Source organism: Lepidochelys kempii, chromosome 8 (assembly GCF_965140265.1).
Source record: "Lepidochelys kempii isolate rLepKem1 chromosome 8, rLepKem1.hap2, whole genome shotgun sequence".
Taxonomy (NCBI): Eukaryota; Metazoa; Chordata; order Testudines; family Cheloniidae; genus Lepidochelys; species Lepidochelys kempii.
In genome coordinates this window covers 97,006,309-97,029,387 of record NC_133263.1, presented here as the reverse complement: position 1 = coordinate 97,029,387, position 23,079 = coordinate 97,006,309, and the positions used below count along the sequence as shown (strand labels likewise).

At 43.5% G+C, this 23,079-nt stretch overlaps 1 protein-coding gene across 1 annotated transcript in view; it reads left to right on the top strand.

Moving 5' to 3' along the window:
* The first annotated feature begins 258 nt into the window (after positions 1–258).
* The window catches only part of PODN (podocan), a 42,671-nt gene continuing 19,850 nt past the window's right edge, over positions 259–23,079 (top strand). The window contains exons 1-5 of the mRNA XM_073358270.1: positions 259–627; positions 7,144–7,406; positions 10,182–10,275; positions 11,660–11,724; positions 21,422–21,531. Coding sequence (XP_073214371.1) covers positions 525–627; positions 7,144–7,406; positions 10,182–10,275; positions 11,660–11,724; positions 21,422–21,531 — 635 coding nt within the window. The 5' untranslated portion in view covers positions 259–524. The remainder of the gene's footprint in view (positions 628–7,143; positions 7,407–10,181; positions 10,276–11,659; positions 11,725–21,421; positions 21,532–23,079) is intronic.

Here is a 23,079-nt window from a genome sequence, read left to right as displayed (position 1 = left end):
GAAAGCAACAGTTTGGGAGTATCTTGAATCATGATTAATCTAAAACAAAGCACAAGACTCAGGAAAAATATCATTCCCAAGAGAGAACAAGTCCTGCCCCCTCTCACTTTTGTCTTTTTTCTAAAATGATTAATGAGTTGGGCTGCCATTGACCTCCTGCTTCTCCTCTCTGCATAATCTGATTTTCAGAGGCACACGTTACTGTGAGCAAAGCAGCACCAGACCCCTCCATAATGGTCTTCTGCTCCCTGAAAACAGATTGCTGCTTTGTGTTGCCTTTGTTGTGTGTGGTCTAGGGGGTCACACAATGGGGACTGTGGCAGAGGAGGCTGGGAAGTGCGGAATAAATCCTAGATCTCTGAATCATTTTAAAACACAGCAGCCAATTTTTTAAAAAAATAACAACATACACTTCCCACACTGACTTCTGGGAACCTGCTCATGGTCTGGGGTGGATCAGTTCCAGTTGATTATACAAGCCTGGAAGAAGAGGGGGACAAAACAGCTGAACCGGTGTTAACTAAATGTTCAGCTGGAGTCTGAAGGGAAGAGTCTTTTTTGGAGCACAGCAAGGACCGGGAAGGCCTTTTTCTGAGCAGGGAGAGCTTGCCTGCAGGTTTCTTACAGGTACAGTACAAGGCACAGCAGGCCATTCACGCAACAGATTGTTTTCTTTACAGTATGCCACCTCTGACTGGAATAACCCACTCCTGGTGTGAAAAAACCCATCACATTGCCTGGAAATGCTACTGCACTCAGAGTTAATTACGTTCTAAAGAGCAGCTCATCTCCCTCCTGCAAAGAGGAGAGTGAACAGGAAATGCAATGATCCTGACCAAAACTGATTATTGGGGGTGGGAGAGAGGGAGAGGTGAGTGAAATGCTGGGATGTGGGGAGTGAAGAGGAGGAAGATGGACTGGGGATGAAGGAAGGATTTTTTGTTTGTCCCAGATTCTGGAATTCTATCCTGAGGTTTCTGGGATTTTGCAGGCTTTCTCTAGTCCCTGAAGGTCTGCTGATGGGGTGAAAATCAAGGGGAGCTAGAGAGGAAAAGATGGGAAGAATTTGTTCATTTCAGCCAGTCCCAACAGCAGAGTGGGTGGGAGATCCAGAATTTGGCATGCTCCTTAAATAAATAAATTAATGAAGTTGCACTGACAATGTAAATATCATGCAGTGAAATGTTAAGCATGTACAGCCTTTGCTTCCCTTCCATCAATTCTTTAAATTGCTCCTCTTTTTGGCATCTCTTGTTGGTCTCGCAAAGTGTGCTGACAAGAAAGACTGGAGGTTGTTCCTTGCCCAAGTCTTCATGTTCAGACTACAGCTGCTTCCCCCCTTATCTCTGCTCACATTTTCCCATTCGGTAAGTTTGGAAAATTCCTCTCTGATTTCACTGGAAAGGACAGGAAATTCTCTTTGGGAGACGGTTGCCTATTTCTCGCTCTAGTTTTGCTGCTCACATCTGGAAAGGATCTGACTTGGGAAAGGGAAAATATCTTTCTGTGCTCAGTGTGTATAACTGACATGGCATGAACTAAGGGGAGCCTTTGGGGGCAAGAGAAACGCTTTTCTCCATTCATTTGATCTCTGTCAACAACGGTGAGTTGTTTTAGCACTTTATTTTGTAACAGTTTGGTACACTGAGAGCATTGAACAAGCCTGCCTTTTAGCTACAGCCTTTAGAAAAGACATTTAATGCAAATAACAAATACACATGACCTGCTGATCTTAAAAACAAATGAAGATCATGTTTTTTAAAATTGAAACTGTCTTGTAAGGCTGAGTGTGGAGAGCTGTAGACATGATGGTGAAATATAGAGAACATGCTTATGCTGTTTGTTCAGATCATCTTCCTTAGTGTACAGTGTAACTGACTCCTGCAACTTCCCTTGCTGCTTGAGGCTGATTGCTGAAGCACTGGGCTGCTGGTACTGCAGTGGATGATGGTAGCTGCAATGTGATGGAATAAATTTTGGTTCCATATGGGACCGTGCACAATGAAATCAGAAGGTGCAGACACAACCCAGAAGAAACCCTGCGCTGACTTCCAATACAATTGCAATTTTGTTCTGAGGCACAGGGCCTGATCCAAAGTTCACTGATGTCTTTCCATTGACTTCAAGGGGCTTTGGATCAGGCCCTTAGTAAACTAATGTGTTTTGGATTATGCTCTTAGTGATCTTAACAGGGTTAGTCTCTTCAAGCTTTCTTTGAACTAAGAGAAATCAAAATCCATGCCTACATTTACTTCCTGAACTCCAGAAGCAAGCAGATGTTTCTTATCCAAAGTGTCACTCTGTGGCACCCTAGCAATAATCACTTCAAAGGCATTGTAGCAGAAAAGCACATATTGATGGCAGCAGTGTGAGACTTCCTCTTGCATATTAGAACATGATACCAGATTTTACACACTCACCTCGCTTTAGTCAACTGATGTCTATGTAAAAGTGTCAAAAAGCACTAGTTTGAGTCCAAAAACGGTCAGGCCAACTATAGCTCTGGTGTAAGTTGGTTCTGCTGCATTGACTTCAATGTAGTTACACCAGAGCTGCCTCTGGCTGACATTTAAAATATTTTAATTAGTCCTTTTTTCATCAGCTATAAGAACAAATCAATATATGATTTAAAAAAAACAGAAACTGTGTTTTTTCTAGCTTTTCAATACTTTCAGAAGACATCAGGAAAGATTAGGTAACAACGATAAACCAATTAGCTGTGTCAGGTTTCTGAGGTCAGGTCTGGCACTAAATATTCTCAAAAAGAAAAGGAGTACTTGTGGCACCTTAGAGACTAACCAATTTATTTGAGCATAAGCTTTCGTGAGCTACAGCTCACTTATTGAGCTGTAGCTCACAAAAGCTTATGCTCAAATAAATTTGTTAGTCTCCTAGGTGCCACAAGTCCTCCTTTTCTTTTTGCGAATACAGACTAACACGGCTTTAGATTTACACCAACTTTAGATTTACACCAATTAAACTGGTAACAAATCTGGCCCAGTTACTTCTGGAGTGCCTAAAGTTTTGTAAAAACAAAGGCATACACAGGAATAAAACACCAGGGGCTGGCCTGTGTCAGCTGCTTCATGCTTGGGCTATGGGGCTGTAAAATTCTGATGTAGACATGTAGGCTCAGGCTGGAGCTCAGAGTCTAGGACCCTGTAAGGGAGGAGGGGCCCAGAACTCAGGCTCCAGCCTGAGCCCAAAGGTCTACACTTCAATTTCATAGCCCCAGGCCCTGAGCCCCACAAGCCCAAGTCAGCTAAACTGGGGCCAGCTGCAGGGCCTCAGGTGTTTCATTGCAGTGTAGACATATCTTGAGACAGCTGACCCAGGCCAGCCACGGGTGTTTAATTGCAACATAGACAAACCCAATGCATCTGAGGGCCAGATTCTCACTTGCTCAAAAACAGCTGGTCTCCCAGTTCACACCATCTGAAAACCTGGCTCTGAGAGGTTCTTGTTTCTGAACTCAAAAGAGAAGCATTGATTGTCAGAACTGAATGGAGTAATTATGTCATATTAAGGGCGACAACCCATTATGTTTGGATCTTGAAGGAGCAGTATCAATACAAACCAGCTATCCCAGAAAGGCTGTTCCAGGACCTTCCATGTTTGGAACTGGTTGGAGCATGCAGTAGACCCTAGATCACATTGTCTCAAATGCTGCATCCTCTGCAGGACTGAAAAAAGAAGAAAGGATAAAATAAAGGCCACTACCAGCTCTTACTGCAAATCATCATCTATGAAACCTGAGACGTGCTAAGAATGAAACAGAGGGAGCTGGGTCTGCGCCAGCTGGCTCATTCGGCAGATATTTAACTTCTGTTTAGATTATTCCAACCTGCAGCCAGAAAGATAGAGGTTGAATAATAGCTAAGGCTCTAAGGTTCAGATAAATGTTGCTGTCCAAAATCAATGGACGATCCAGACCATATTTTACTGCAGTAGCTCAAGATTTCATTACGGTTCAATGCATATAAAACAGACGCAGTGTAGGGCCATCCTGACAGCATGGGTCACTATTTTCCAGCACACCTTGTTTACATTAACCAGGGCACTGTGTAGTGATGGGAATTTATTTCCATATGCAAAACTTTGTGGAACATTATGATCAACAGTTGCATAAGAATAACATTGCATAACCTCATATATAAATCTCTCCAAGGACCTGGCGTTTCTCAGTGTGAGAAAGGGAATAACTTACTTCAGTAGCTGGGTCTAGTTCAGTGGATGCTGCTACCCCTGCAGCCACACGGCGCCCGGGGTAGCCATTCTTGAGACACGTTGAAACAATAATGCAGTGGTTCTCAAACTGTGGTCGACATGGCACTGCCCAGTCACATGACCTTTATTCCTCTCCTTGTTTCCAGCTCCTAAATCGCTTTAAAAGAAACTGAAAATACATAAAGGGAGAGTAAGAATGGGCTAATGGTTAGGGTGTTAGTCTGGGGCTGGAGAGCTCAAGGCTGAAGTCCCAACTTTGCCACAAACCTCTGTGTAACCTTGCGCAAGTCTCCCTGTGCCTTAATTCCCCCTAGGTCATCGGGGCACTATTAGGATAAAAAGACTAAAGACCATGAGGTACTCAGATACTATGGGTCATATAGAGATACAGAGAAAATGGTGGGGTCTAATTTAGCTGTTTCCACTCAAGAAAGAGATCTTGGAGTCTGTGGATAGTTCTCTGAAAACATCCACTCAATGTGCAGCAGCAGTCAAAAAAGCAAACAGAATGCTGAGAATAATTAAGAAAGGGATAGATAACAGGACAGAAAGTATCATGTTGCGTTTATATAAATCCATGGTACGCCCACATCTTGAATACCGCATGCAGATGTGGTCTCCCCATCTCAAAAAAGGTTCAGAAAAGGGGCAACAAAAATGATTAGGGATATGGAACAGCTTCCGTATGAGGAGAGATTAATAAGTTTTGGACTCTTCAGCTTGGAAAAGATGACTAAGGGGGAGGATATGATAGAAGTCTATAAAATCATGACTGTTGTGGATAAAGTAAATAAGGAAATGTTATTTACTCCTTCTCATAACACAAGAACTAGGGGTCGCCAAGTGAAATTAATAGGCAGCTGATTTAAAACAAACAAAAGGAAGTATTTTTTCACACAACGTACAGTCAGTCAACCTGTGGAACTCCTTGCCAGAGGATGTTTTGAAGGCCAATACTATAACAGGGTTCAAAAAAGAACTAGATAAATTCATGGAGGATAGGTCCATCAATGGCTATTAGCCAGGATGGGCAGGGATGGTGTCCCTAACCTCTGTTTGCCAGAAGTTGGGAATGGATCACTTGATGCTTACCAGTTCTGTTCATTCCCTCTGGGGCACCTGGATTGACCACTGTCGGAAGACAGAATACTGGGCTAGATGGACCCTTGTTCTGACCCTGTATGGCCGTTCTTATATACCTTAGCTGGACAGATGAAATGCTTTTCTAATGTTCCATATGACAACTACTACAATCCTCACAGGGATGAGATGTTATTACAAATAGGAGGGAACAGTGGGTCAGTATCTATGAAGAGTTGTCTGTTGAATCACCAGTGCCACTGCTCTGTAAGTGTGATTGCTGTGTTATGCGTAAATAGCTAATGAAGTCCAACAGGTGGTGCTCAAGAATATGTAGCATACTTCCGAGTTCTGTAGGTCCAATAAAATACCTTGTTGTGCACTGCATAGGGCTTCCTCTTTAGATGGAGCTCTTAATAGAATCATAGAATCATAGAATATCAGGGTTGGAAGGGACCCCAGAAGGTCATCTAGTCCAACCCCCTGCTCAAAGCAGGACCAATTCCCAGTTAAATCATCCCAGCCAGGGCTTTGTCAAGCCTGACCTTAAAAACCTCTAAGGAAGGAGATTCTACCACCTCCCTAGGTAACGCATTCCAGTGTTTCACCACCCTCTTAGTGAAAAAGTTTTTCCTAATATCCAATCTAAACCTCCCCCACTGCAACTTGATAGCCACCCTCTGCACCCCTGGTCCTTTAGCCTCTTTCATGCACTTACTGTAGAATTCCTACTTTACCAAGATACTTATGTGTGCTTAAAAGGGCAGATCTGCTAGGCTCTGTGGCAAACCATTATGAGGAACAAATTAAACGTGAACAATCGTAATGCCATCTGGCAATAATACAGACAGGTGGAGGGTTTCCACAGCTGGGCTGGCTAATTGAAATATGCTGCAGTCTTGCCAAGTCTCAGTTTCCACTGGGCCTGGAGTCAGTCCGATAATGATGCGAGAAACTCCAGTCCTCTCCTGAATTTTAGCTTTGCCTGGCGGGGGAAACCGCCTTCTGATTAGCTGCTTTCCTTGCTTCTCTGGCTCCTGGAGAAGGGAAGCCAATCAGGGCTGTTGCAGGATGCAGGCTGAGCTCTCTCTATCTCCCTTCCTTGCAACCTGACACCTTCACTGTAGGGGGGGGGGGGTGTGGAAGGAAGCAGAAAGAGCTCAGGGCAGCTCTGCTCCCTCCCTCTCTTCCTGTGAGCAAAAGGACTGTTCCTCCTCTTCCCTCCCAGACTGGAAGGGACAATGGGGGGTAAAAAGCTCCTGGAGCTGCTCCCAGCCCTAGCCTGGAAAGGGGAAAAGGGAATCCTGTTGCAGGTCCTTGCCAGGCCTGGGTGAGGGAGGGGAAAGTGTCCAGGAGCTGCAGAAGGAGCAGAAGTGAAACTGGAAGGGCAGTGCTGATGGGGAATTGAGGGGGCAGAATTAGTTGCTGGGCAGGGGGACAGGCAGATGTTGGGGGGAGAGCTCCTGCAATGGGAGCCAAAATCACCACAACCAATTTAGAAGTGAAAAGAGAAAAGCACAATACAAACTTTATAAAAAATCTCATGATTTTTGCCAATCGCTTTATTGTTAGGAGGCTGACTCAGGATTTTTGAATCTGTGGGGTTGACAATACTGATGCTGAGAAGTTAGCTTGGTTGCCCGCACGGCAATTAGACCCATTCTGCTATTTGGTGTGATTTTTACTGTTTAAATCGCCTGCTATGTGGCAGTGAACCCGAAATGATTAGGTCCTTTACCTTCCACTTGTAGTTTGTGTTGGGCTTTAAAACAGAAATAGTATTTAGCCTGCAAAAATGCTAACTCCCCATTTACCGTGATGTTTGTTTGGTTTCAGTGGAAATGCTTCCAAGCAGCAGATCCCTGCTGGTGCTGTGGCTTTTGGTATTTAGCTACAATATGATCCATGGTCACAATGATGAAGACAATGAGTTTCTGGAAAATTCATCCAAATTACTGAATCCAGACCCTAATTTCCTGGCTCCGGACTGCCCTAGAGACTGTACCTGCACCCAGGAAGGAGTTGTGGATTGTGGAGGGATCGATCTGAAAGAATTTCCCATAGATTTACCAGAGTCAACAAACCACCTTTCCTTGCAGGTAAAATAAAACACAACAGGATTGTTCACCAAAACAGCAGGCCTGATTCAGCGCTATCCCATGGCTCCTTTGAATAGCGCCAGTGGGGGCCTATCCACTTGCCTCAGAGCTGGGGTGTTCTGGGACTGGCTGTGGGTAGAGAAAATGTATGGCAGGGCATCCCTACCCTCAGCTGTTTCTCACTGCCATAAAACCCATGTGGTCTAAGACAGTGGGGAGCACAAGGTAGAGCAGCCCTGATGGCTAGGCTGGGGCCACACTGTGCCCTGGCAGCCCATGGATTAGTCCCCAGAAGATTCCCTACCCCTAGCTCCCAAGGCTGCTTGCATCTCTGGCTCTCTGATTTTCCCTTTCTGTTTCTTCTTTCACCTTCCTGGCTCAGAGGTCAGCGATCTGATCAGCAGAAAGATTCTGTGCCTGACAAATATTAATTACATTGAAGTTTATATTCATTTATTTTAAAACGTTTTTTTCCCCTCAGACAGGTATGGAAGACCTTTAACTCTGGTATTACTCCTCCCTGAGATCTGGTTGTGTAAGGAGAGCAAATGATCAAAGTTGAGACCTTCCTTGTGGCTCAGAGGAGAATTTTTCCTCAAATAAGAGCCTCCAGTGTATAATAATTCTTAATTCTGCTCTCCCTTTGAAAACCCAGGCTTAATTCTTCCCTGGTGTAACTGCAGCAGCTGCCAAGAAGTTCCCTCGTCTCACTTATTAATTGAAATATCATAAACAGGATCCACTGGCCCAGATGCATTGCCCTACCCCCAGTGCCAAACATCCCCCAAGCCCCCATCTATACAGAAACATGGGAAGTTAAATGGTCGTGATGAGCAAAATCATCCAAATGAGAAGAACTTACAAGGGCTGAAAACAGCCATCTTGCGACCTCGTTGGGAACCCACAGGGAGGGAATTCCATAGATGAGGCCCTTGCACGCAGCTGGTGCTGACCTCATCCAAGCCAAGTTCAGCAATATGATCCCAGTGGATCATTTTAAAATGGAAGGCAGTAGGCATAATAAGCTCACTTCCCTAAATAATGGTTATGTTTATTGAGGCTGAGTGGTTTTTCAGGGCAAGGGTATGCATGTGTGAGGATATATGTTCTAAACTTCTTAGGCCTTGTCTACATGGGAAAGTGTTACCAGCATAACCCTCTGTGTGGACTCTCATTCTGGAGGGTGGCTTTTTTTTTTTTTTTTAGTTAAACCTCTTCCCAAGTAACTGACAAACTAAATGTAATAAAGGCACTCATGCTGATGTCAGAGTGCTTTCTAGGGGATTATACTACTGTAACTACACTGGATTAAATTCATGCCTTAGTTATACAAGTCTAACTTTCCCATGTCGACAGGTCCTTAGAAGAATCAACTCACACTGTGCTGTCAGTAGCTTCATTTGCCAAGAAGGGGTTTTTGCAGGAGTTTAGTAAGTTGCAATTTAATTAAAGGCATATTTTTCCTCCCTTTGATCCATCGTCTGCGGCCTCTGGTAGAGCAGGGCAGTTGTGTTCAAGACAAGGTGATTAATGCTGGTGTTCATCAAGTCTGACTGAAAGTCCTTAAAATTAAGCCCTTCCCTTTCCTTGCTTGCCACAGTGGTGCTGTGTTACTGCTCCCCATCAGGCAAGCGTTTGATCAAGTGTGGATTGCTATTCATTCATAAGTTTTGAAATGTTTTAGTGCCAGGCCAGTGGAACACATTCATAATTATTCTTTTTTACTGGAGAACGTGAGCCAGATTGTGCGCTTGGTTAAAGCAGCGTGAATTCAAAGTAATTCCACAGTCAATGCAGTGACTGCAGATTCCCGCTGGTATGGAATGTGTCCTGTGGTCCCTAATTAGTGTATTTTTGGTATTTATCATGTTTGATAAATTGATGGAGTGCACAGTTTTGCAATGGAAAATTCAGAGTTGTCAATCAACGCACAGCTGTAGTCAGAAAAGTTGTAATGTAAAATGACACCTTATTACTCAACAGATCTGCTCCAGGTGTGTTCCAGTTAGAGCTATTTTACTGTCAAAACAGAAGTTTAACTCCTGTTAGCCCACTAGATGGGCTGTGGGAGACTGGACAGGATTCCATACTGTAAGCTCTTTGGAGAAGAGGCTGTAATTTTCTATATATAGCTCTTAGCCACTGACATGGTTGAGGCCTATAGATGCTACCATAATATACATGTTTAATACGAATATGAACGCTGTTAAGCCTTGTATACTATAAAATAATGTTAACTAAAGTCTGATGGCAGATTCTTTATTAGCGGTGGCATGTCAGAAATAGAACCCAACTTGACTTTCAGATCTCATGATGAGTTTGCAGTTCGGAAAAAAATCTTTCATTCTACTTATAAAACCAATCACGTTTGATTTAAAAAAAATAAAACCACTGACAGAAAATAAACCTGGGACCCCCCCCCAATATGCCAGTCTTACATAGTCCTTTTTCAGAGTAAAGCTGTGCTTTAATTACCTGCCAGCTGTTCAGAGGGTTTGTCTCTGGCTAAGGGCATTATAGGCTTTACTAGAACCTGTTCCTCATAAAGTACAGGACCTGGATATTTCTAGGGATGATCCCAAGCTGCAGAACATGGCTTTGCAAGATTTCAAATTCTGCTAACTTTGGGTTTGTCAGATTTGAGATCTGAGTTTGGCCTTTATAGTCAAGGGTCTATTTTTGACATTCAGATCCAGATCCAAAATTTCCAAAAGTTCAGAGCTAGGGTCCTTCTCTGATTACTTAACTGATGATTTCTATTCTTCCTTTCCTTAGAATAACCAGATAGAAGAAATCTTTCCAGAAGAGCTTGCACGTCTTTACAGACTAGAAACGCTCAATTTACAGAACAACAGGCTCACTTCAAAAGGTAAGCTGGAAAAGCCAAGCATCAGAGTATAGAGAGCCACTGATGAGCACTGCAGCAAGCCAGTCAATGGTCACAGATGAACGGCGTGAGGAACGGTGCGTGTGCTCAGATGTTATTAAATGATTAGAATGGTTGGCTAATCAGTGTCACTCCTTTGGCCAGCACACAAAACGTGGAGGCACTTCATCATCTGAAAAATAATGCTCAGTGCATAAAAATGCAGTCCTCCTTGTACCAAAGGAAGAGACATGGCAGCAATATTATGTACTGTGGCATAGTACACGCATATCCAGGAAACTCCCTCCAGTCCCTCTAGAGCGCATCAGTACAATCCAAATTGGATCCAGAAATATCTGCATGCTGAACAAATTCCCTATGACAGAGCCTGCTCCTTAATTCACTCCTTCAGTTCAATTCAGTTAATTTGATGTCTAAATTACTCAAAACCTTTGGAACCAAACCATATTAATTAAAAATAACATAACTCCCACCCTTTCTGTCAACCCACTTTGACTGCTTCAGGCAAGTTTTGCTGGATAAGTCAAGCACTCGAACATTGCCATTTAGTTAATAAGGAAAAGGCCAGATTTTGAAAGAGGAAGAAAAGAGAGGCTGGGGAAGAGCCACATGATAATAAAGGGGGAAGGTGTGTGATTCAGAATGGTACTGCTGTCAACACCCTCTGGTGTGACCCTGTCTGTGAGGTACACCCTACTACTCAAACGGATAACAGGAGCAGCCTCCTATTTCAGGGTGTACAAGTAGACTTGATTGGAAGCACTGGGCCATTGTACATCGATAATGCACAGCAAAATGAAAATTTTACTTAATAGATTCAGGACCTGGTCTTGTTCCCTTTTCAGTTAATAGTGAAACTTCTTCCATTAACTTCAGTGGGTGCATGATTGAGCCGTAAGTTTCAAATATGCTATGATTTAGACTATGTCCTTATGAGAAGAATTTTCTACAAGTTCATAAAAAGAAATTAACCAAAAAACTCTAAAGATGTTGAGGTGCAGGGGAGGGAAGAAAATCCACATTTGATTCCTGTCCTTTCTTCCCAGGCAGCATGGATGCTCTGTGCAGTTAGTAATATATATCCCACAGCAAGCGACCTTAAATCCGGTGCACTCTTTTACGTCTTCTGATCATCACGCTCGTTACTACAGGCTAAGCAATGTGCTTTGTTCAGACAGCTCTTTTTATGAATCTCTTTAGCCTTTATAATAACAGAAAATGAAACAACAATGAAAAGCATGTGTCAGGTTGTTTCTGAAAAATATTTAAAACTTACATTATAGATATCCTTTGGGAGACAAAAAAGCCCCTCTAGCATTCTCATTCACAAAGGGTGCTGACTGTAAATCATTCCTGTTGTTTGAAGGGCTTCCAGAGGAGGCATTTGAACAGCTGGAGAATCTGAATTACTTGTACCTTGCAAACAATAAGGTAAGAGGGGACATGGTTTTTGTAGATGCCTTCTGGCGTTATTCATAAAGTTAAACAATAATGATGATTTTAAAAAATACGTTTGTTCTCCATGCCTGTCATGTTGTGCTGAGGTGTGTAGTTCCAATCAGGGCTCATCTGGGGCTATCTACAATTAAAACTTCCGTCATGCTGCAAAACTGTTAAGGCAAAAGGGCTATTTATGCTCTTAAGATGTTGTGTGAAGACGTTCGTTTTAAGAGTGCATCAATCGGTAAGAGAGAGGTAGAAATTAATCACTCAAAATAGAGCTCTCACCTGTGTGCACAGAGTTTAATACCATCTGGAATCAGTGTAAACTTCTGCACTGAGGCAATAGCGCACAAGTGATTTCAATCCATTACTTCACGCATATACAGGCAAAAGAGTTTTCATCCACAAGCTCATTTGACCATGTGGTGTTTGAACATGTAAAGTCTATAACCTGCACTCACTGGGGACCTGATCCAAAGCCCACTAAGTCAAGAGAGAGACTCCCACTGACTTGAAGATGACATTCAATAATGACAAGTGCAAAGTACTACACCTCATTTAGAAGGGAAAATCAAATGCGCAAATACAAAATGGGGGATTACTGACTAGGCAGTAGCACTGTATGACACCGATGTTAGACACAGGAGGTAATCATTAAGCCCTACTTGGCACTAGTGAGGCCAAAGCTGGAGCACTGTCTCCAGTTTTGGGTGCCACTTTAAAAAAGATGTGTATAAACTGGAGAGTGTCCAGAGGAGAGTAATGAAAATGATAAAAGATTTAGAAAACCTGACCTGTGAGGAAAGGTTAAAAAAACTGGGAGTATTTAGTCTTGAGAAAAGGAGATTAAGGGGGGCACTGAAAAATGTCTTCAAATATGTTAATTGATCACTGTCCTCTTTGTAACAGCCCTTGTTTTCCAGGTCCACCGAATGTAGGACAAGCAATAATAGGCTAGTCTGCAGCAAGGGAGATTTAAATTCAATATTAGGAAAAACTTTCTAACTATAAGGATAGTTAAGTATGGAATAGGCATCAAAGGGAGGTTGTGGAATCCCCATCATTAGAGGTTTTAAAGAATACATTCGATAAACACCTGTCAGTTATGGTCTAGCTATACTTGGTCCTGCCTCAGTGCATGGGGTAGATCTGAGTGACCTCTTGAAGTCCCTTCCAGCTCTGCATGCCATGATTCTATGATTCTGTGGGCTTTGGATCAGGCCCTAGTTGGTGTACTTTTTCACCTGCACACAGAGATGATAGTGCACATAAACTGTGAGTGCAGGTATACAAAGCTGCACACACACTAGAAGAGGTTGGGTTAAGCCGCATTGAAAAACAGGTCCTAACACTTTGGAGTGGGACTCTCATAATGAACAGTCAAGAACTGAACCACAACATTCTCCATGGATCCCATTCCCATCATGTCTACAGGAGCTATACACATGCATAGTAGAGACAACTGCCCGCCAAATGTGGGTTCTATGGATTAGGAGAACTGTGGAGTGAGTGGAAGTGGATGTTAAAGATGAGCTAGTGCCTCTGAGGTTTTGGGACATGATGGAAGCGTACCCCCATTCCCCGCAATTTATTGTGTGCCATGTGTCCCACGGTAGTGTCTGGTTCACATAAGAGACTAAGTGCCTACTGTTGCTAGCAGCTAATCAAGTTACTTCTTTAGCTCAAATGGTTGGAGCGCGTACTTCTAGTGGTTAAGGTCTCAGGTCCCTGCTGATGACCCATGGTAGCAGTCACGACAGATACCCCAGGCCTTGATGAAAAGGTTATACTATCTCAACAGGAATGGAAATACCCTCTCTGATATCACCTTACTCCCGCTTGGTTCTGCAGTGAAATCATTTTTTAAATGAACCCACACAATTACTTGCTATGGAAGGAAACGTAATGTCACAGAAAAGTATGGCTTAAAGCACCAGGCACAGGTCAGTGGGAAAAGGAGAAAGTGCAGCTGTGCAAACAGACAGCCCCTTTTAGACAGAAAAAGAAATGAAATTCTCTATCTGTTTAACCACACTTTTTTTTTAATGTCTGTGATCCTTTGGCCTTTAGATTACATACCATGTGGCCAGATTCTGGTCTAAATGTCCTGCCAGGACAAATCCATAATAACATCATGGATTTCCCTTGGTGTGACTGAGCTCAGAATTTGCCCCTTAGTACAACTACATCACATTCTCTACTCTTTCAAGCCACATGTCCATGTAATGGTCTTGGCAGCAAGTAGATCCATAAAAGAGAAGAACAAGCCAGGCTGTGACTAATATTCCAGAACTTTGCAGTCCAACTTTTCCTGTGTGATAAAACAAAGTGTTTGGCTTTTCCTGAGACTGTTGCAGGGAGAGACACACATCCAAGATAAAAATGCAAACATCAGCAAATTGTCAGAAGCAGTTACAGTGAGAAGTTGTGGACCCACAAAAATAACACGTCTTCAGAAATCATGAGCCAGGACAAACCAGATTGGTTTTGTGTTGCATCCATGCTGCCATGGGAAGTGCTTCAGCTCAGGCAACTGTGGTGTTTGGAGGAGGGCAGGGGTTTGCTGGTAGTTTACTTCTCTCATTGTATGGAAGGAGGCTTGTCTTGATGTTGTTTTAGTTAGTGGCAGTTCTGATTATTTCACAGACAGGTAAATTGGCAGGGTGGCTTTTTTAATTAGTATAACTAGGCTAATACATAACCCTGCTGTATTGTAGGTGTATCACTCACCATAAGTAAATAACTTATATTGTCGTTTCTTATTTAAAGTCCCCAAGAACACCCACAAGAAGCCTTGGTCACGTAGCCTGTGGGGAGCCACAGCAGGCCACATTTTTACCAAAAACCTCACCTGCTGAAATGTAGGGCAGGGCACTGAGCTGCTATATTGATTACTTTAAGATAATTATCAACCCTTTGGGTCAGGGAGGCTTTAGATTTCTCAGTATTCCCGTAGTGATATGGGATTCACTGGATCCAAGGCTTCTCTGTTTGTGTTAGGGTCTACAGCGGGCAAGGAGAAAATTGGTTCCAAAATCTGAAGACAACTTTTATGGCAGCACTGTAATTGGTTACCCTACCAGTTAGCAGTTGGGGAAAGAAACCTGTAATATGGAGAGGGGGAGGAGGGCAGCCACAAGGCTGCAGAGAAAATCACATTAGTCCAAGTCACTAGATTGCTGCTAGATTAGTGGGCTCCAAACTTTTTGAATCGCTTGCCCCCAGGGCCAGCTCTAGGGAAGCAAAAAAAAAAAAAAGAAAAAGAAAAAGAAAAAAGGAGAGCTGCCACCGGTGTGCCGCCTGAGACGGAGCAGGGAGGGCTGAAGAATCAAAGGTCCAGGCAGCAGCGCTCCTCCTGCCGCACACCCCACTTTGGAGACCGCTGTGTTAGACAATAGTGATGGGAGAGTGCCCAGCCACTGAATCTACTTTAACTCTAACAACGATGAAAACCCAACATACATTCTCCAAAGAGCCAACCAATGAAAATCACCATTCAGTCCTATGGGTATTACCCTAGAATAGTGCATTCAGCACGCCATCCATCCTGTGTACTGCAGGAGAAGCAGCACAAGTTTGGAAAATTCATCGTTCTCTGCAGGAGCAGATACAGCAAATAGCTCTCAAGACAAACTTGCTATTGTCGGACAATTGAGGCCCCTGCAGGGAGTGTTGTGGCACTCCCAACATTCCTAGTTGGCAATACCTGGAACGCAAAAACACACACTTGGATTGAACATTGGTTAGACCTGTCATGGCAGGTGAGAGAAAGGACAGTGATGTTCCCTCAGCTGGTCGCATTACCATTTCTAGTAAGAGAATGGGATTTCCCTTCGGAGATGTGTTCTGTAATTTTCAACAGGCTTCTACGCACCTGAGGTGGATGAAAGTATAACTTGCCAAACATCAGAGTAACTTGTTTATAGGCTTTTGAGAGCAGCCATGTTTTTCTCATGTCTGCCTCATATCAAGAGGATGGAATGCAGAGGGGTGATGAGAAGGTAAATCTGATATTGACACTTCTGTGCAATGCAGCTCCTGGAAACATACACAAAGATCCTAGTGCTCTTCAACCATCTTTTGGCTCTTGGTGAACACACACACAAAACAGTTCATCCAGTTATAAATGCCAATGAGTGAAAGTTCTAACACTAGGACAGTTGTTGTGTCAGTTCTATCATTATTGTATCCCTTCCTTCTACTCCTGCTACCTAGCTGTGAAACAGATTAAGAAAGGGCTGCCTGCTTCTTTCTGCTAAATCTGAGCATGCCTTCTTATATCTGAAATCTGCTTGGGCAGCAGCAGCTGTCCAATCCCAAATAGTTGATGCAAGCTGGTCCTGGAAGAGGAAGAGATGCCGAGAAAAGGATCTGAGCAGCTTGATCTTTCTTTCTTTCTTTCTTTCTTTCTTTCTTTCTTTCTTTCTTTCTTTCTTTCTTTCTTTCTTTCTTTCTTTCTTTCTTTCAGAACGAAACACCTCCTCTCTATTTTCTTTCTCTGTGGTTTTCAGTGGTTCTGTTATTTCTCTGAGTGCCCCACAGGGCTGTCCAGGGCTGTTGTGTGTTTCATATATAGTAACTCCTCACTTAACGTTGTAGTTATGTTCCTGAAAAATGCAAATTTAAGCAAAATGATGTTAAGTGAATCCAATTTCCTCATAAGAATTAATGTAAATGGGGGGGTTAGGTTCCAGGGAAATTTTTTTCATCAGACAAAAGACATATATACACACACACACACACACACAGAGTATAAGTTTTAAAAAAAAATTTAATATTGGTACACAGTGATGATGATTGTGAGGCTTGGTTGAGGTGGTGGAGTCAGAGGGTGGGATATTTCCCAGGGAATGCCTTACCGCTAAATGATGAACTAGCAATTGGCTGAGCCCTCAAGCATTAACTCATCGTTAATGTAGCCTCACACTCTACAAGGCAGCACGAATGGAGGGAGGGGAGACAGCATGGCAGACAGAGACACATACCATGTGTGTGTGAGAGAGATGCACATTTCCCCTTTAAGTACGCTGATCTCACTCTTAGATACACTGCCTCGTTAAGTAGATCAGCAAGCTGAGACCGCAGCTGCTGCCAGGAAGCTCCCTCCCTCCTGAGCCCTGTCGTGTGTCCCCCCTGCTCTATGGAAGATGGGGTAAGCAGGGTGCACGAGCAGGGGGGAGGGGAACACCCTGACATTAGGCCCCCTCTTCCTCCCCTTCCCCCCACATAGCAAGCAGGAAGCTCGGGAAGCAGCTCCAAGGCAGAGGGCAGGAGCAGCACAGGGCAGTGGGGGGAGGGACAGCTGAACTGCCAGCAATTGATAGCCTGGGAACTTAGGGGAGCGCGGAGCTGATAGGGCAGCTGCCGGTCCACCCTGGTTCCAAGCCCCCGCCAGCCAGCTGCAACGGGCTGCTCTTCCTGCAAGCAGTGGACAAAGCAGGTGGCTGCCAAACGATGTTATAAGGGAGCATTGCACAACTTTAAACGAGCACATTCCCTAATTGATCAGCAACGTAACAACGAAACCACATTAACCAAGATGACTTTAAGTGAGGAGTTACTGTATCTGCTTTGACCCAGCTGACAATGTATGCAGACAGCAAAGCTTGAACCTGGATGGAAGTGACTAATTGCATATATGAATGAGTTCCTGTGTCTGATTTCTTTGTATTATGCCATAGTAGAGAATCATAGAATCATAGAATATCAGGGTTGGAAGGGACCTCAGGAGGTCCAATCCCCTGCTCAAAGCAGGACCAATCCCCAACTAAATCACCCCAGCGAGGGCTTTGTCAAGCCTGACCATAAAAACCTGTAAGGAAGGAGATTCCACCACCTCCCTAGGTAATGCATTCCAGTGCTTCACCACCCTCCTAGTGAAAAAGTTTTTCCTAATAGCCAACCTAAACCTCCCCCTCTGCAACTTGAGATCATTACTCCTCATTCTGTCATCTGCTACCACTGAGAACAGTCTAGATCCATCCTCTTTGGAACCCCCTTTCAGGTAGTTGAAAGCAGCTATCAAATCCCCCCTCATTCTTCTCTTCTGTAGACTAAATAATCCCAGTTCCCTCAGCCTCTCCTCATAAGTCATGTGCTCCAGCCCCCTAATCATTTTTGTTGCCTTTCACTAGACTCTTTCAAATTTTTTCACATCCTTCTTGTAGTGTGGGGCCCAAAACTGGACATAGTACTCCAGATGAGGCTTCACCAATGCCAAATAGAGGGGAATGATCACGTCCCTCAATCTGCTGGCAATGCTCCTACATATACATCCCAAAATGCAGTTGGCCTTCTTGGCAACAAGGGCACACTGGTGACTCATATCCAGCTTCTCGTCCACTGTAACCCCTAGGTCCTTTTCTGTAGAACTGCTGCCTAGCCGCTTGGTCCCTATTGTGTAGCAGTGCATGGGATTCTTCCGTCCTAAGTACAGGACTCTGCACTTGTCCTTGTTGAACCTCATCAGATTTCTTTTGGCCCAGTCCTCTAATTTGTCTAGGGCCCTCTGTATCCTCTCCCTATCCTCCAGTGTATCTACCACTCATCCCAGTTTAGTGTCATCTGCAAACATGCAATCCTCCAGATCGTTAATGAAGATATTGAACAAAACCGGCCCCAGGACCGACCCTTGAGGCACTCCACTTGATACCAGCTGCCAACTAGACATGGAGCCATTGATCACTACCTGTTGAGCCCGATGATCTAGCCAGCTTTCTATCCACCTTATAGTCTATTCAACCATCCCATACTTCTTTAACTTGCTGGCAAGAATACTGTGGGAGACCGTATCAAAAGCTTTGCTATGTTGCCTTATGACACAAAAGGCATAATGTTACATATGGACACATAGGCATAATGTTGCTTTATGACACATTTCCAGAGCTTCTTGACCAGGCTTGTTAGCGTTAACCCACTCCCATGAGATTACATCTCCCAAGTCAGCAAGTGAGTACATCCAAAGCTAAAGGCAATGAGGTGTCAGTGCTGGGCGTTGGTAAAACGCCTCTAATTTCCACCCATTATTTCTGGTGCTGAGAAAGCTTCACAGGGGATAATTGATTTGGGGAAAGGGCTCTTTTTGCTTGATTTGTGTCCATCAGACATTTTCAGGCAGCCTAAGGAGGGAACTACCGACACAGGAGAGAAAGAGACAAATAAACAAATTTATTTTCGGTTTAAAAATAAAAGTCTAAGTTATATGTCTGGTGAACTACAAGGTGATAGAAACACGACTTTGCCAAGTGCATGCTTGGCATACCAGCAGAAAGAGAAGCTTGAATACTCTTCAGTTATTCATTTATTTAAGAAGTTAGGCCAAGCAATTCCTCATTAAAATCTCTGTTCTTCCCCAAGGCCCTCATGAAGTGTTAATAATAATATGAGTAATGACTTAAAAAAGAATTACTGACATTCCTTCATGTGGAGTCTCATTGTGTCTTGCCTGCTCTATAGGTCTGACTCTCCCTTCACTTACATCGCTGTAAGTCTGGAGTAGGACCATTGAACTTCATGGAGTAACACTGGTGTAAAACCTGTGTGAGAGGACGATTTATAGATTCAAAGTATTTAAGGCCAGAAGAAGCCATTATAATCAGGTAGTCTGCCTCCTGCATAATGCAGGCCATAGAATTTCACCAACTGATGTCTGTATCTAGTCCACAACTTCTGGTTGTATTCTCCAGAACACATCTTTTTAGAAAGACATCCAATCTTGATTAAAGACTCCAGGTGACAGAGAATCTATCACACTCTAGGTAAATTGTTCTAATGATTAATTACCTTCACTTAAAAAATGTTCACCTTATTTCTAATCTGAATTTGTCTAGCTTCAGCTTCCAGCCATCGGATCTTGTGTTATACCTTTGTCAGCTAGATTAAAGAGCCCTCTACTATCAGAAATCTTTTCACCATACAGGTAATTACAGACTGTGATCAAGTTACCTCTTAGCCTTCTCTTGGATAAACTAAAATGATTGAGCTTCTTTAGTCTCTCCTTGTAAAGCAGGCTATCTAGACCTGTAGCTTGTAGGTCTATCTATCTAGACCATTCTTGTAGCTCTTTCCTGAACCCTTTCCAATTTGTCAACATCCTTTTTTAAAATGAACTTGCACTGTATTCCAGTAATTATCTCCCACCATGTTTCTGTTATCCCTATAATATCTGGTTTCACTTCCTGCACCCGTAGCTCTAGTTCCTCCATTTTGTTACCTAGGGTCCTCGCATTGGTGTACAAACATCTTAATTTTTGCTATTTGGCCTCACTCACTTTCTTCACCTGATTGGGCACGGACATTCTACCGCCAGTATGACCTATTAGACTGGTATCCACACTGCCCTTCCTCCTTATGTCCATTCTCCTAGCCACAGCTGTATCCTTTCTTACTTCATTTTCTTCCCTCTCAATGTTAAAATCTGTCATGGAGATTACCTGGACGTCTCCCAACCATCTCCCCCAAATTCCTAGTTTAAAGCTCTCTTAATCAGTTGTGCCAGTCCCCATCCTTGAAGTCTATTTCCCTCCCTACTCAGATGGAGTCCATCCCGAGAGAACAGTCCTCTGTCCATGAATGCCTCCCAGTGGCCATATATCCCAAAGCCCTCCTTATAGCACCACTGCCCGAGCTATCTATTGAGCATCATCATCTTGTCACACCTTTGTTGCCCTTCTCTAGGAACAGGTAGAATCCCACTGAAGACCACCTGAGTCTCGATTTCCTGAAGCGTCTTCCCCAGCCTGGCATAGTTTCTCTTGATACATTCCAGCGAGAATCTATCGGTATCATTTGTTCCCACATGAAGGATGATCAGTGGATTCTTTCCCGCTCCCTTTAGGATCCCCTTTAACCTCAGGTCCACATCCCAAATCTTAGCACTCGGTCGACAGCACACCCTTCTGTTCTCTGGATCAGCTCTGGTTACAGGCCTGTCTATTCTTCTCAGTAATCTTGTCCTAATCTTTTACCACTCCACCAATTTTTGTCATCTGCAAACTTTACCAGCAATGATTTTTTCCAGATAATTGATAAAGATATTGAATAGCGCTGGGCCATGAAGAGAAACAAGCCCTGTGTCTGTCTTGTTTGGATTATAAACTCTTTGGGATAAGAACACTGTATTTTGTTTCCAATACACAGTCTGTGTTTAACAAATAAGATGTAACTCTTCATACACATCAGATATTTGCTTTTGTGCCGATATTATATTCTGCTGTGTTGTCTGGAAAAAACACCCCTGGTAATCTGCATCCTGTTTTGAAGAGATTGTCAAACACGCGTGGGACTTTGGAACTAAAGTGTGGAGTAACCACCACGTGAGTTATTTTCACATGGGACTCTAGCAGTGAGGGCATTATGATGATTTTTTTAAATTTTGGCACAGTATTTCACAGGAATTATGACCATAACATGAAATGTATTTACTCTCTGAACCCTTGATTTCTTCCAATTAAAACAAAACCCATCCAAACATTTTGAAGCAAAAGCCTAGCTCCTTCCTGTAGAGATTATTTAGTAAGGACAGAAATGCTCACTGTTTTTAATGAGACCACTTGGACTTTGTCATTTACTGTTGCTTCTTCAAAGTAAATAGCCTGCAAATATTCTGTTGCTAACCCAATACTGGTGGTTAAAGCATTCATTGCATCTAACTGGCTTCCTCTCCCCCCCAATATTTGTTTTTCAGCTAACTCTGGCTCCGAAATTCCTACCAAATACCTTGATCAGTGCAGATTTTGCAGCCAATTACATCACAAAGATTTATGGGCTCACGTTCGGACAGAAGCCAAACCTGAGGTAAGGGATCAAGAAGTGAAAGGAGGAGTATGTTCTGTCACTGCTTAGCGCAAATGGGTTGGTGGGAAGAACTGATTGTTTAGATTGTTTACCGAAACCATTTTTGGCCTGCAGATAACTTTTGGAGGAGGAGGATTGTTTATGTTACTGAGGGGACCAAAACCACTCTCAGATGAATGCATTCTAGTGGCTTTTGCTGGACATCACACAAATATACACACAACATTTTTAATAATGTTTAATAATCTTCTCAATCTTTTTTGTGTTGATCTGTTATGAGTGGCAAGGACCAGCACTGATTAATCAATTCAGTGACTAATTGGTCAAATATCCCCAACTCCACCTTAGCTCCTTCACAGAAAGGCTGTGATCAAGCTGAGACTGTAAAGCTGTTGCTAATGATGCAACAGTATTGGTTCGACAGTACTTCCCAACCCCCATCAGTACTTCAACCTTGTATGGCTGATTCTCTAGGCACCACCGTGACGCTTTAGTGACGATTTTCTCGGTTGGACCCCAGTGCAGTGCCACAGACCACCCTCATTTCAGTTGTGGGTACACATGCCTGCGGTGAAACGTGGTCTGCTCCACCGAAGTTTTACCTAGTCCAGTGTAATCGATGGATACAGCCTCCATTACTGCAGTGACCATTGCAAGAGCAGCCCAAGCTCCGCTGCTGGTTACAACGTGTACATTTGAATTGTAAGTGGCTAGCGCTGGCTGGCACCGTTAGCACAGGGTCTAATCCTGCAATTATGCGGAGAGCCCTCAATTTCCATTGACTTCAGGGGGAGTTGAGTTGGCTCAGTACCTTCTAGGCTCTTAGTCTGGTAAGCCGTTAGTTACCTGAAGAGGTTGGGTCAGTCGCTCACCGTGCGTGATATTTCATCATGACCGCACCTCAGCTTATGCGTGTGTCTTCCTTCCAAAACCTGAATTACAGAAGCTGCTGAGTTCTTGCATCACATTAAGTAGCTGGACTCTTTCTGAAGTGAGTTTCACAAGCTCTCCCATAGCAACCATTGTTTAATACAGAATAGCAGCTGGTTGTTTCCTGAGCTGGACTGATACAAGATCCTAAGTTGGAGGTTCAACTGTTGTACTTTTCCCCTCCAGTAAAGTATGTACTTTCAGGCTCTGCTGACTTGGAACGAGAGGTTTTCAGAAAGTCAGATATCTGTCAGTTAAAAGCATAGCTGACCACACAGAGTGAATAATATTCTGTCCTGTGGTTCTCTGCTCGTGGAGCTGTTGTGTTTCTATGTTGAGTCCAAAAAATCCCCCCAAATCATCACCACAATCACAACAAAATCTTAGGACAAGTTAGAGAGTGCAGGCTTTTCAATCCCTGCTTTGGAAGTGGTTCCCTATCATACTGTTAATCTGCCTCCAGGATTTTAGCCACACAGTGCCTCCTGCAGCATAGGGACTATAGAAGTGGGAGTAGTCACCCATTGTTTATGACCGTGGGTTTTTGTAAAAACAACCAGAGGATGGTTTGGACCCAATTCTCCTCCGACTTGCACAAGTGTACATTGGGAGTGGCTC